Source organism: Delphinapterus leucas, unplaced genomic scaffold, assembly GCF_059928025.1.
Source record: "Delphinapterus leucas isolate spDelLeu-1000000601 "Yukka" unplaced genomic scaffold, BTC_Dleu_Yukka2 spDelLeu_asBTCV2_sq25, whole genome shotgun sequence".
NCBI classification, from domain to species: Eukaryota; Metazoa; Chordata; class Mammalia; order Artiodactyla; family Monodontidae; genus Delphinapterus; species Delphinapterus leucas.
Genome location: NW_028322234.1, coordinates 16,317,108 through 16,331,631, shown reverse-complemented (window position 1 = coordinate 16,331,631; position 14,524 = coordinate 16,317,108). Strand labels below are relative to the sequence as shown.

Genomic DNA, 14,524 nt, shown 5'->3' with positions numbered 1-14,524 from the left:
TTTCCCCCAGCTGGGCCGCGGTATGAGAGATCTTAGTTCCCCAACCAGGGATAGAACCTGTACCCCCTGCAGTGGAAGCACGGAGCCCTAACAACCGGACCGCCAGGGAATCCCTCCTTTTTTTTTAAATCCAGCAACTCTCTACTGAAAGTCCTTTAGTGCCTCACCCTGGGATGTGTAGACAGATGGCATGACCCCCTCCCTGGCCTCTAGAGGCCCGTCCCACCTTTCCTGTCTCTTTCTTCAGGTCTGCCTCCTGCATTTGACCCTTGTCGTACCCTACTTCTCCTGTCCTTGAGCTCCTTGAGGGCAGCGGTTGCATCTTGGGACCACTGCCCCCTCCTCCCACCCTGCATCCAGTACAGGCCAAGCATGGGGACCAGGGGCAGCTGCTGTGGCCGAGAGACCAAGATCTGCCTCAGATGAAGGTTCCAGCTGGTGACCTTTGTGCAGGTCCCGGTGGATGGGTTCAGCCTTCTCAGTGGGTGGACCTGGAGCAGCAATAGTGATTTCATTTTGTGGCAGCGAAGGGGCTCAGCCATTCTCACGACTGCCTGTCCTGGCTCATTTGTTACACAGCTGACACGTGCTGACACTTGCTTTGTGCCAGATCAGGGTGAAGCCATATTGGCCCTCATGGGGCTCATGGCCAAATGCCAAGGCTCCCCAGACAGGCAACTAATGCTGAGACTCCTTCCTTTTCCCACAGGTCTGCTCTGGCCACAGAAGATCAGGAAACAAGGTGGGTGGGAAGCGGGGCGATCTTGGCACCTTTTTTTGGAAACATTCTATGTGGAACCTACCCTGGGATGAGTGCCTCATGACTTATTGTTGATGGGGGGAGGATGCTGCACCAGGGAGGCAGGGAGACCGTGGTTACCATGACAACAGGGCCTCCTCTGGGGCCAGGCAGCCGGTCCCTGCTCCACTCCAGTGGGGTGTCATTAACAGGAGGCCCCAGAGCTGAGCCACACAGCGGCCCTGACTGAGATGTCCACCCAGAGCCAGGCCCCCTGAAGCCCAGGATTTTACTCAGCCAGAGGGTGCACTATCTGCCCACAACCTATCTCAGTGTGTCTGCCTGACTGCCAGGAAAAGCCTCCCTGTGTGTCACGGGTCCTGGAGACCACCCTCAGGGCCAGTGGTTTGCTAGAAAGACTCACAGGACTCAGCAAAGCTGATCTGCTGACAGTTATGGTTTATTAAGGTGGAAGTGTGGGTACAGCTCAAAGTCAGCAATGGGAAAAAGAGCGTGGGGTGGGGTGAGGGGAGACAGGTGCATGCTTCCAGTTGTTGTCTCCCAAGGGAGTTGTTTTGGGACAGCCCTTAATTCTCCCAGCAGCCAGGCGTGGTGATGCACACCAAGTGTCACCAACCAGGTGTGCTCATTTGAGCTCTGGTGTCCAGGGTATTTACTGGGGGTCAGTCACATGCACGGTGGACCACCCATATGGCTGACCTTCGTCTCTAGCCTCTCCAGAGGTTGAACTGATACCACATGGTCCATGGCTCCTGCCTTAAATCACATTGTCAGCATAGACTATCCAGGGTGACCCCAGGTCCCAGGCAAACAAAGATACTCTTATCAGGAAGGACGTTCCAAGGACTTAGAGGTGACCTCCCAGAAGCCAGGCAAGGGCCAGACCTTCCTTTGGAACCTACAGGGTTAATCCTTGATCACACACTCTGCTATAAATATGTTACATGGCCCGGCCACATGCCTTAATACTACCCATGTGACCCAAGAAGCCCCAGGCTGAGAAATAAACATCAAAAATCGTCTTAGACCAGTACTGCCCTGGGCGCACTGAATAGAAGCAAGTTCTCAATGCATTTCTGACAAGACCATCTCAGTCCTTCTGGAGCTGAGTTCCCAGCCACAGACACAAAACACGCGAGGAAATCATTCACCATGAGAAAAAGTCGGCGGTACAACAGATAGCAGCATTAGACCTCCTCCTGGGAATCCTCAGGTAGAGGTGATAAAAACAAGCATGTCTAAAATGATTAAATACATAAAAGAAGGAATGGTTGGGAGCAATGGATGGATGGACAGATGGACAGACAGATGGACTGGTGGGTAGGTGGGAGGGTGGATAGATGGATGGATGGATAGGTAGATGGACAGGTATATGGGTGGATGGGTGGATAAATGGATAGACAGATAGGTGGATGGGTGATGGATAAGTGAATGAATAATGGATGGTTGGATAGGTGGATGGACAGATGGATGGATGGATGGATGGATGGTTGGGTGGATGGATGGATGGATGGGTGGGTGGGTGGATGGATGGACAGATGGGTTGGTGCATAGATGGGTGAGATGAAGCCTCCCTCCAGTCTGATCGAGGGCACCAGCCCTGGGGCCTTGTTCTTTGGCTGGGGCACCAAGGGAGAAGTCCCCTTCAGAATCATACCTAGAAGGTGGATGACAGGTGGCAGACCTTGAAAGGCAGGTGCCACTCTTGCTGCTGAGGGCACACTAAAGCCGATTAGATCATTCTTTTGGATTCCCCACACATGGAACATTTTCCACTTTCTTTAAATACAATAATAATAACTTGACTGTGTTTCTGCCTCTCCAGCATGTCCTGAGGTGACGTGAGCACAGAGGAGGACGCAAAAGAAGATCCCAGATGCCAGGAAACCTCTGTCGGACGCCCTCTGACCCTGGATCTTGTCCCCACCTCATCCTGAGTCACAGTCTCCGGGGGGTGTCCGTCTCCTCCATCCATGTCTGAAACCCAACATCCTTTCCAGCTGCTTGAAAACTTTTTTTTTTAATGATGCAGTATTAGTGCGTTCTGGAAAAGGACCCAGTTCTCCACCCTCCCACACTCATGAGCTCATGGCCAAGAAGAGCAAGAAGCGTTGAGCATGGCCTGTGCGTCCTTGGTGGCCTCAGAGACCCCCCGCACCACCACCACACCACTGCACAGAATCCTGGTCAGGACCCTTCTCTTGCTTGTCACCTGGTTCAGGTTGGAGCCACAGATGCCCATCGACTCCCTGGCCGGGTCTGGATTCCTTCTTGTGCCTTTCCTGCCAGAACGGCCCCCGCAGCCCTGGGCATCTGGCCTGGAAACTCAACCCCCACCCCCAGCAGCGCCGTGCCCCCCGGGCACTGCCCAGCCTTTGAACTCACAGCTTTTCCTTTGAACAGCCCTCCCCTTGCCTCTTATAACTTCCACTTTCTTAGGGAGCATCGGAGCCCACAGCGCCAGTGAGGGCCGCTGATAATCATCCTTGTTCTACAGTTGTGAACCTACATCCCCCTCAATCTAGAACATTCTCAAGCCCCTTGAACGCAGAGGCCACGCCACAGGGCAATCCCGATCAATACCTCCTACCGAGGGAATGAGCCTCCCCACTTCCCTAATCTCCCCGACAACATGGGGTTGGGATGCGCCCCCTTGGGCTCCCACCAGGAACAGAGGCCGAGAAACCAGTGCTGAAATAAGCTCATCCCAGAAACGCAGATCGAGAAAAAGGAAGATACAGGGTACTGAACGTTCGAGTGTTACAAAGGTCACTGGGGAGAATTAAAACCAGCGGCCTGGATACTACGACCACCTGCATTCAAAGGAAGCAGATATCCTTAGGACAAAAAAACACATTTTTCTAATGCGGTTGAAACGCCAGTCAGCTCGGAGCTAAAGGGAGTGAGTTCCCCATCTCTAGAGGCATTCAAGAAAAGGCTGGACGGTACTTGCACAAAGTGGCCCTCTGCGGTCCCCTCCAACCCTGAGAGTCTCTGTTTCTATGAATCTGAGCAAAAGTCGAGCAGATGCATCGTCTGGCCCCCCTTGCTGGCTCTGTAGCTGGCTTCTTAGCGGGTGTCATCCAGGTTTGGTTGACCCTCCCTCCCCCAATAATTTCCCAGTAGGAGATTCTTGGCCTCAAAGGAGATGTTGAATGCTTCTCCACCTGGGATATCAAGGGGGTGCGTTTGGGGTTATCCCAATGGCAGGAGGGAGCCAGTGGCGTTCAGTGCTGAGCGAAAGGGACAGCAGTGCTTCCTGCATGTCAAGGAATTGTCCCACCCCAAATGCCAGTGGCTCCTGCCTTGGAAAATTTGGGGTTTCTAAGCAGCCTTGGACCTGCATCTTCTGGAACCCAGCACTGCTCCGGTGAGGCCAGGACATTTGGGCGTCTGGTGGGGTTTTTTAATTTGTGTTTCTGCTCTGTTTCCCAAATGTCTAATAAAGGACTGGGACCATGTTCCAGGCGCAGATGAGTTACCTGGAGGCTGAGGCAGGAGAGGCTGGTGGATGGGCCTCTGCAGGCTGCCCTCCGAAAGGCCGCTCCATCCTGGGCCAGCTTGTCCCCCACCCCTGCCCAGAGTGCCTCCTTTTCTAAAAGGTGCCTGGGCATCTGCCAGGTCACCCCGAACTCCAGGTTCAGGTGGCTGGCTCTGCTCAGCTGAGAGGGACACGTGACCCGCGAGGCCCGCAAGTCCACAGTAAATGCAATAACTCCTGGAAAGCCAGTGTTCCACTGGAAGAGAAAAAGGAGCCCGGGACAGGAACAGATGCATTCCACCTAACCCGACAATTACTGAGCGGCTGCAGAGGCGACAGAAGGACGAAAGAGGCAGACCCATCCCGCCCTCAAGGAGCCTGCAGCATAAAAAGAAATTCCAGCACGGACCCCCTGGTTCACCGTGGCCCACCGACCACCCCCTCCGGACCACCAGCAGCCATAGACAATGGGCAAGTGGAACCAAGGACCCCAACCCAACCTCACAGCCCCTCCAGAATAGAGAGAAACCCCTGGGGTGGCTGTCTCCAGGTCAGCCACCTGTCCACAGGTGTGTGAAGTTCTGAGGCACAGCTCCGTCCATACGGGGCCACTGTGTCCTCGGTAGCACCTAGGGCTGCTACCCACACCCTCTGAAATCGGCTTTGAGAAAGATTTTTATCTGCGGGGCAGTTTTTGGCTGAAATGCAACGGATGTCGAGCCCTCCTTGTAAAGGAACATTGAGTTTTCCTCTTGTGACACATGGGATGCATCATAAGTCCCTCCCCAAGTCGTAGTTCACACACCCATCCTTCCGACGGCGAGTTTTGTGGTTTTTAAAAACAATTCATTCTGATTACTGTCGTGATATGAAGGCATCATTTCCATGAGCTTTGGGGGATTTTTATGTGAAATAAATAAACTATCACTGAGAAGGGAGGTTTGTGACTTTTGTCCACATCCAAGGGATGTGGCACTGGTCTTGGTCGCGGTGCAGAGGAAGGAGCTTTCACGGGATGGGAGGGGGCACAGCTCAATGCCAAGCGACCTTGGGCAACCTTGGGTGACTTTGGGCCATGGCCTATATCCTCTTCTGCTTCTATCTCCCATCTGCAGAATGGGAGACCCGGCTGGGTTCTTCCCGAGGCCCCTTTTGGCTCTGCCTGTCTGTGATTCAGGTTCCTTTCCTGTCCCCAGTCTTCTCTGGAATCAAACTTAGTCAACAGTTAATAATATTAATTACTAGTCTTAAGCAATTCTCCAATCCCCGGCAGACACGAGCTGGGTATCCTACAATTTATCTCAATCCTGACACTACCGGTTCGGGCAGACCTTACAGGCTAAGGGTTCAGTCCCACAAGATGGCCCTGACTTCAGACACCAGTCAATCTCAGGTCCTAGAATAGGGTACAATTCAGCAGTAGTCAGATGGAAGAGATGCACAGGTGAGGTGTGGGGAAGGGGGCGGAGCTTCCACGCCCCCTCTGGGCACCACCCTCCCAGCACCTCCCTGTGTCCACCTAGCGGAAGTTCTACAAAATTTGTTCAGGGATTTTCATAGAGGCATGATGGATTACACCACTGGCCATTGATGAAAGTTCCATCCCTCAAATACCAGGGTCAGTGGGGTCCCCTGGCCACCAGCCCCGATCCTGTGGTTATAGGGCGTTTCCAAAAGTCACCTCGTAGCATAAACTCAGGTGTGGTTGAAAGAGCTTGTTATGAAAGCAAAGGATGCTTCCTTCATCTTTACTATCTGGAGCCATTTCAGGCACAGAGGACATAAGACCAAATATTATCATAAAAGGGACTTCCCTGGTAGGCCAGTGGTTAGAACTCCACGCTTCCACGGCAGGGGGCACGGGTTAGATCCCTGGTCGGGGAAGTTCCACATGCTGTGCAGTGTGACAAAAAAATTTCCAAAAAAAAAAATGTATATATTATAACAAAAGATGTTCCCTCTTCTGACGTAGGAAATTACAAGGGTTTTAGGGGCTGTGTGCCGGGAACTGGGAACTAAGTCCAACTATGTTTCTTATTATAAATCATAATATCACAATAATAATAACAGTAGCAGTAATAATAATAGTCTGAGTCCAACCTAGCACAGGCCCCATGTTACTGAGAGGGGGGGTCTGAGGCAGAGAGAGGGTATGTGGCTCACCTGGGGTCACCCGGACCCTGAGTGATTGGTCTGAGGTCTGATTCTGTGTCACCTCCGGCCACCCCATCGCTCGGCTGGAGACACACGACCCTCTGTCAGCTGCAGGACATTGGGGGCTGTGCCCCTCAAAGGGTCAGAGTGGACCCTCCCATGTCAGGTACAAGAGGAGTCCTCCCGTTGTCCCCGCCCAGGATTTTGGGACCTGCTGGTGGCAGGGGTGCCAGGACAGCTGTGAGGTCCACACAAAGTCACCATCAGGTTGATGGCGGGAGCTGGCAGGTGCCAGCCCACCTGCCTCTGCCATCCTGCCCCTCTGATGTCCAGTGAGGTGCCCTTCGCGGAGAAGGTCGCTTCACGGGGGCTGGGAGGGGGCCTCAAGTAGAAGGGGCGAGCTGGCATGAAGGCGGCGAGGAAGGGGTGTCGAAGATGGCAGAGCTGGCGCTGGGATCAGGGGGTGCCCTCTTTGGAGGGGATGGACCCGCCCCTCTTTCCCACCCCACCGAGTCTCTGATTATCCTAAGGGGGCTCTTGCGAACCTCATTCATCCATTCGTTCATCCATTTGCTGAGCACTGGGGATCCCGCAAGGCCCAAGCACCCCTTATGTTGCTCCCAGCCCAGTGGGGGAGTTTGACAAAAGGGAACCAGGGCCTCACTGGGGACCAGGAGGAAAGTCCAGGAAGGGTCCCTGGAGGGAGGGTCCTCGGTGACTGGAGACCAGAGAGAGAAGTAGCAGTTAGCTAGGCCAACGGGCGGGCGGAGAGGTGTCCCCGGCGGAGGGCTCGGCAAGGACAAAGTCCTGGAGGCCAGACAGAGCTGGGTGAACCAGAAGCAGGAAAATGAAGGGCGGCGGGAGTGCAGGGCGGGTGCTGGGGGGAGATTTTTACTATCAGTGGCATCCAGCACAGTCACAGTGTTGTGCACCTCCGGTCCAGAGCTTTTCCATCCCCGCAAAAGGAGCCCCCATCCCCATCAGCAATCACCCCCCCCACCCCTCCCCTAGCCCCTGACAACCAGGAATCCACTCTCCGTCTCTGTGGATTTGCCTGTTCTGGACGTTTCACACTATGGGACAGGATGGTCAATTTTTCTTTTTTTTTTTGCGGTACGCGGACCTCTCACTGTTCTGGCCTCTCCCGTTGCGGAGCACAGGCTCCGGACGCGCAGGCTCAGCGGCCATGGCTCACGGGCCCAGCCGCTCCGCAGCATGTGGGATCCTCCCAGACCGGGGCACGAACCCGTGTCCCCTGCATCGGCAGGCGGACTCTCAACCACTGTGCCACCAGGGAAGCCCAGGATGGTCACTTTTAATAACCTTGGACCAGTGGGCTGTTTAAGGATCGGCAGATCTGCACTGGGAGCCCATGTGCCAGGGTGAGCCGACCAGGAGGCCTCCCAGCAGTGCCCTGCCAGGGCCTCTATCTGGGCATGTCACCGTCACCCATGGCTTGGGCCACATGCCTCACAAGGAGGCTCCCAGGAAATTCTTGCCACTGAAACTGAGCCAGAGGTCACACCCAGAGCTGGCTTTCCCCCTGCCTACGGGGCAGCTGATGGAGCTCAGTGACACAGGTCCGGCCACGCTGAGCTGCCAAGAGAGGCAACTGAGACCCAGAAGGGGCTGGACGGGGGAAAAGCGGATGGGAGCCAGTGGACAAGACCCCTGTCTTGGCCATTTGCTCACTCTGCCCCTGGTGGCCACCTTTGAAGTGAGGGTCACTGCTCCCAGTGACCTCTCCTGACCTCTGTGCCAGGTGAGTCCCGCCTGAGGCCACTAGGTGAGTCCATTAACCAGTTATCAACAAGATCCATCACTTTCTGTCTCCACCGCTGGTTGGCCCTCAGCAGCTATCTTGGCCACAGCAGGTCCTGCCAGTGGAATCGGGGGGTGAGGGAGGTCATGGCGGTCCAGACAGGGCAGGGCCTGGGCGTGAGGACAGTGGGCTTCTTTTCTTTTCTTTTCTTTCTTTATTTTTAGTTGTGGCACGCAGGATCTTTTTCTTTAGTTGCAGCATGCAGGATCTAGTTCCCTGACCAGGGATTGAACCCGGGGCCCCCTGCATTGAAAGCGTGGAGTCTTAACCACTGGACCACCAGGGAAGTCCCTGTGCTTCTTTTAAATGCAAATAAGAATGGGGAGGCATGTGGCAAAGGAGAGTTGAAACAGAGGAAAGCCCCTGGTCTGGGTTTTTACAAAGCTCCTCCCCCTGGCCATCATACAGAGGTAGTTGGTTTAAAGAAAAACCAGTGCCAGACAGTTCAAGCTGTAAAACCGGATTATACTCAGGAGCCACTGCAATGGCTCCACTCCTAACACAGCACAGGCAAGCAGGTTCACAGCGAAGGGACCGGTGGGCTCGGTGGACAGAGAATCACTAGGAGGAGATGTGAGGGGTAAGGGGGGGATTCTGGCTACACTGACTTAGCAGATTCTTGCTGAAACACCCTCGTGTTTCACCCGGCGGCTGGATTCAAAGATCTCCTGCCCCTCCCTGTTTCATTCATTCCCTCTGCTACCATTTAGGGAGCCTCTGCCTTTTGTGGACCCACCCTTGTTAGGCACCCAGGACACATCAGAGAACAAGACACATCTGGCCCTGCCTGCCCCGGAGGGAACTCACAGTGTGGAGGGAGGGAATGGGGATCCAGAAAGGCTTCCTGGAGGAGGGGACTGATGTCCAAGGTGACACAGGATGGCTTAGTCAAAGTTAGCCCAGGGGAGGAGGATTGGGTAAGAGGAGAGGGGTTCCTGGAAGAGAGAACAGCATGTACAAAGGCCCTGTGGCAGCAGCTCTGGGTGCTGAGGGACAGGTAAGTGATGGGTAGGGCAGGGCATCCTCCCTTCATAAAGCCTCCTGGAGGTGGAAGCCCAAAGCCAAGAGAGCCTCCCTTCCTTGGTTGGGGCCAGCAGCCTCCCTTTATAAAGATAAGAACAGGTGAGGCACAGAGATGCAAGGGTGGGGCCCGAGCTCCCCCAGGTGGCAAGTGGCAGAACCAAGATTCAAATGCAGGATTCTTAACCAGGGCTTCTTAAAGTGTGTCCAGTTTGGGTGAGGGTGGTGGTTGCTGAGACCATTTCAGGGGGTCTTCAAGGTCAAAATCACACATGAGCAAAAGATCCATTCAAAGTGCAAAGACAGGGACTTCCCTGGCGGACCAATGGTTAAGACTCTGTGCTCCCAATGCAGGGGAGCACGGGTTGGATCCCTGGTCGGGGAACTAAGATTCCACATGCCGCACAGTGTGGCCAAAAATAAAAATTAAAATAAAATTAAAAAAAGTGCAAAGATAGACGAATGGGCTTTAATGGAGCAGAGAATGAAAGAGAACAGGCCACCTTCATAAACCTCTACCTGTCCAGTTCGGGTGTAGGACAAAGAAGACTACCCATGATGACCTAAAAAGGCTAAAAATCCTCCTCTCTCTGTGTGAAGCTGGGTTTTCTTCCTATATATCAACCGAGACAACTATGGAAATGGGCTGAATGACAAGCAGATGTGAGAATCCTTCTAAACCAGATATTAAAGAGACTTGCAAAAATGCAGAATATCACTTTTACCTAAAAATTTTTTTTTTTAATTTCAACAAGATGAATTTATTCTCTGACAGTTCTGGAGGTGAGGAGTCTGACACGGGTCTCACGGGGCTAAGATCAAGATGTGGGCAGGTGGGCTTCCCTGGTGGCGCAGTGGTTGAGAGTCCGCCTGCCGATGCAGGGGACACGGGTTCGTGCCCCGGTCCGGGAGGATCCCACATGCCGCGGAGCGGCCCGTGAGCCATGGCCGCTGAGCCTGCGCGTCCGTAGCCTGTGCTCCGCAACGGGAGAGGCCACAAGAGTGAGAGGCCCGTGTACCGCAAAAAAAAAAAAAAAAAAAAAAAAAGATGTGGGCAGGGCTGGTTCCTTCCGGAGGCTGCACGGGAGCATCAGTTCCCGCCTTTTCCAGCTTCTAGAGGTGCCGCATCCTTGGCTCACAGCCCCATCCTCCATCCTCACAGGCAGCAGAGGGGTATCTTTCTGAACCTTCTGCTGTAGCTACATGTCCCTTCCCTGTGATTGTAGCTGGAAAGGTTCTCAGTTTTTTTTGTTGTTAATTGAGGTGAAATTCACATAATACACAACTAGCCATTATTGTAAAGTATACGATTCAGTGACATTTAGTGTGTTCACAATGCTGTGCAACCATCACCTCTAATTCCAGAACATTCTCATCACCCCAGAAGAACACCATATAAGTAATCACTCCCTATTTTCCCTCTCCCAGCCCCTGACAACCAGGAACCCACTCTCTGTGTCTGTGGATCTGCCTGTTCTGAACGTTTCCCGTCAATGGATCCACACACTGTGTGTCCTTCTGTGTCTGGCTTCTCTCACTGAGCATCGTGTTCTCAAGGTCCATCCATGTTGCAGCGAGTGTCAGTGCTTCACCCCTTTTCATGGCTGAATAATATTCCATGTGTGGATGGAACACAGTTTGTGTATCCATCTGTGGATGGACACTTGAGTTGTTTCTACCTTTTGGCGCCTGTGAATTATGCTGCTGTAAACATTCATGTACAAGCTTCTGTGGGCACATATGTTTTCATTTCTCTTGGGTAGACACTTTGAAGTGAAATTGGGTCATAAAACCTCTGTTTTCCACAGCGACTGTCCCATTTTCCATCACCACCAGCAACACACAGGGTCGCCGTATCTCCCCATTCTCACCAACACTCTTTATCGTCCATCTCTTTGACTATGGCCACCCTAGCAGGCGTGAGTGTTCTCTCACTGTGGTTTTGATTTGCATTTCCCTGATAATCAGTGATGCTGAGCATCTTTTCATGTGTTTGTTGGCCGTGAGTATATCTTCTTTGGAGAAATGTCGAGTCAGATTCTTTGCCCATTTTTAAATTGGGTCGTTTGTCTTTTTGTTGTTGACTTGTAAGAGTTCTTTATATATTCTGGCTAGTAACCCCTTACCATATATCAATATATGACTTGTAAAAATTTTCTCCCACACCCTGCTTTGTCTTTTCACTTCCTTAATAACGTCATTCAATGCACAAGACATTTTTAATTTGATCAAGCCCACTCCCTTTTTTTTATTTTAAAAAAATGTTATTATTTTTCATTAAAAATATTATATTTGGGGCTTCCCTGGTGGCGCAGTGGTTAAGAATCCGCTTGCCAATGCAGGGGACACAGGTTCGATCCCTGGTCCGCGAAGATCCCATACGCCGTGGAGCAACTAAGCCCGTGTGCCACAACTACTGAGCCCTTGTCCCACAACTACTGAAGTCTGCGCACCTACAGCCCATGCTCTACAACAAAAGAAGCCACCGCAATAAGAAGCACGTGCACTGCAACAAAGAGTAGCCCCCGCTCCGCGCAACTAGAGAAAGCCCGTGTGCAGCAACGAAGACCCAACACACCCGAACATAAATAAATTAAAAATATATGTATTATGTTTATGTGACCATGTAGTGATCAGTTGTCTTTTTTGTTTTTAGTTGCAGCATGTGAACTCTTAGTTGCAGCATGCGGGATCTAGTTCCCCCACCAGGGATGGAACCCAGGCCCCCTGCATTGGGAATGTGGAGTCTTACCCACTGGACCACAAGGGAAGACACTGGTTGTCATTTTTTAAAGTTAACAAACCTTTAATTTTTCTCAGTTTTAATGTATAACGTGGTAAATATTATCCATGACGATAATCCATTTAAATAAAAGCTCCCCGGGGCTTCAGTCCTTTTCAAGAGTGGAAAAGGGGTCCTGAAACCAAAAGGTCTCCTCTGGTGGGGAGGCGGGGTGGGGCATGTGGTCCCATCTGGTCAGTAAGGGGGCGGGGATCAGCAGGGCCCTGCCTACCCCACCCCCTAGCTGCTGAGAGGCCTGAAGCCAAACGCAGTGACGCTAGCCCTCACGTGGGCGCCCGCTGAACAGCCACTGGTGTCACGCTGAGATTTCCTGGCGGCCAGGGTCACGAGAACAAAGCTTAAGTTCATCTTGGCATCAACCCCCTTGGAAAAGGAAGTCCCCTGTCGTGCGGTACCTCTGGGACTGGCCCGCTGCTGTCGCTGGAGACGGGGAAGGGGGGGGGTGAGCTCCTTTTTTCAGCCCCCAGAACCGGCCTTAATGTCAGGGTCAGGCGAGGGTACACACCGGGCTGGATATTTTTAGGGAGGGAGGAGGTGTGGCTGGTTATCTGCCCCGTGGGCAGTCTGGCTAGGAGGGGGCAGGCGGGGAGGAGGGGGGAAGAGGCAGCGGGGTGACTTCCACCCGCACCCCCCCGCCCGGCCGACCCGTGACTAATTTAGGCAAAAGACAGAGTGGAGCTATTTCCATCCAGTGGGAACAGGTGCGGCGCCCCCAGCGCTCCCCGCCCAACACTTCATCGCGCCGCCGGCCGCGCTCCCCATAGGCCGTGGGCCGCCTCCCTAGGAGCGGCCTCCGGGCTGCTCCAGCCTATAAAGGCGCAGGGTTTTCTCAATGAAGCCGGGACGCACTGCGGGGTCGGGCCCAGCCGGGTACCAGGGAGTCGGGAGTTGGCCTGCCAACCGCGGTCCCCGCCGCCCCTCCGCGCGGAGATGAAGTACATTGTGGGCATCGGAGGGTGAGCGTCCAGGGCCCCGGGCGGACCGCCCCGCGGGGGCAAAGGTGCCGAGCTCTCGGGAGAGGCCGGCCGGGTGCTCTCCTGTGCGGGCCGAGGTGGCCTGGGCAGGAGGCCGGGGAATGAATGGAGGGCTGCCTGGCGACTGGTGTCGCAGGGACCCGATGCCCAAGGTCGGAGTGCGGGGAGGGGTCTCTGCCCTCTGTTCGGCACAGGGCCGGGTGCGGGGCCCAATTAAAAAATTCCAAATGTAAGTCACTTCCCCATGCCGCACCCCTGACTAGATTCAGGGGGGAATAGAAGACTTTATAAAGCCCAGGCCGACCTTCCTTAAGGCGCGCGGGGGAGGGGGGGGCGAAGGGGAGGAAGGTGGGGAAACTCCGACCCCAGGGAGGCACGTGGGCAGGTGCTGCGGGGTCCCCAGAATGGCACTCCCCTGACTGTGTGGCACCTGCCTTTGCAGCCACTTCTGCTGACCCCAGGCAGGGGCCTTGCCTTCCCGGAGATTTATTACCAGTAACCAGGCCTTTTTAAGATGATGCTCGGGAAGCATTTAGCATAAGCAGGGCTGGCTTGGCGCTCCCACCTGGGAGGTCGCCCTGGGTCCTCCCCCTCTTGGTTTAATGCTCCATCACCCTCTTGAAATTCCTAATAGAGACCAGGGCCCTCCATTTCTGCACGTTCTGTAGCCGGCCCTGAGAGCACGGTGTGTCTTTCAGCAACAAGTCAAATTAACATCAGGCATGTTCTAACCTGCTCCCCTTAATGTATGGGGGTCACCTTTCCCATTGGCCCTTTTAAACGGCTGCAGGTCCCCCCCTTCCACACCCAGCTTTCCACCCCTGATTCCTAGGAGAGGGACAACCAGGTCAAGGGGACACTCATTCCCAGAAAGGCCTGACAGCCAGCCTTCTCTGTCCTTCAGCAGCCCCAGTCCAGAGTCCTTAGGGTGACCATCTGTCCTGCTCTTCCTGGGACTGAAGGGTCCCCAGGATTTGGGACTTTGAGCACTAAAACCAGAGACGTCCCGGGCACACCAGGATGAGGTGGTCACCCGGCTTTGCCCATTTCTTTTTTTAATAATCCTTTCCCTTTGTCATAAGGTGATTATCTCTTCCCGGTTTTGCAGTGAACTGCCGGTTTTCCTATCACAAATATCTTTTTCTCCCCCAGTCTGCACTTGCTTTAACAATTTGGCTTTTTTTAAAGCCCTGCTGAGGCTAAGTCACACGTGGGCCTCAGTTTCCTCGAGCTCCGGGCACCACCTCCTGGGTTTGCAGTAACACTGGACGAGTCTGAACACAGAAAACAGTGCTTCCATGACCCCAGCCAAGGCTGTGTTCACTTTTTTGGTTGTTTGTTTTCATACCCTCTGCCCCCTTTCTCTGTTTCGTCAGGCAGGTGAGCACAGGCCTGTGCCTGGCCCCAGCGGGCAGTGGGCAGTAGTGGGCCAGGCAGCCCAGATCGGCTGATTAGAAAGCCTCCTCTGACCTAACGTGAATAGAAATACCCTCTTAGCGCTACTGTTTTA

At 53.8% G+C, this 14,524-nt stretch overlaps 1 protein-coding gene across 2 annotated transcripts in view; it reads left to right on the top strand.

Moving 5' to 3' along the window:
- The window catches only part of ATCAY (ATCAY kinesin light chain interacting caytaxin), a 35,884-nt gene extending 31,663 nt beyond the window's left edge, over positions 1 to 4,221 (top strand). Inside the window, exons 12-13 of one of the 2 annotated variants that reach the window (XM_022557668.3) lie at positions 710 to 742; positions 2,586 to 4,221. In XM_022557668.3, the coding sequence (XP_022413376.1) occupies positions 710 to 742; positions 2,586 to 2,595 (43 nt within the window). In that variant the 3' untranslated portion in view covers positions 2,596 to 4,221. The remainder of the gene's footprint in view (positions 1 to 709; positions 743 to 2,585) is intronic. The other variant, XM_022557670.3, reaches the window with a different exon arrangement.
- Positions 4,222 to 14,524: the final 10,303 nt, after the last annotated feature.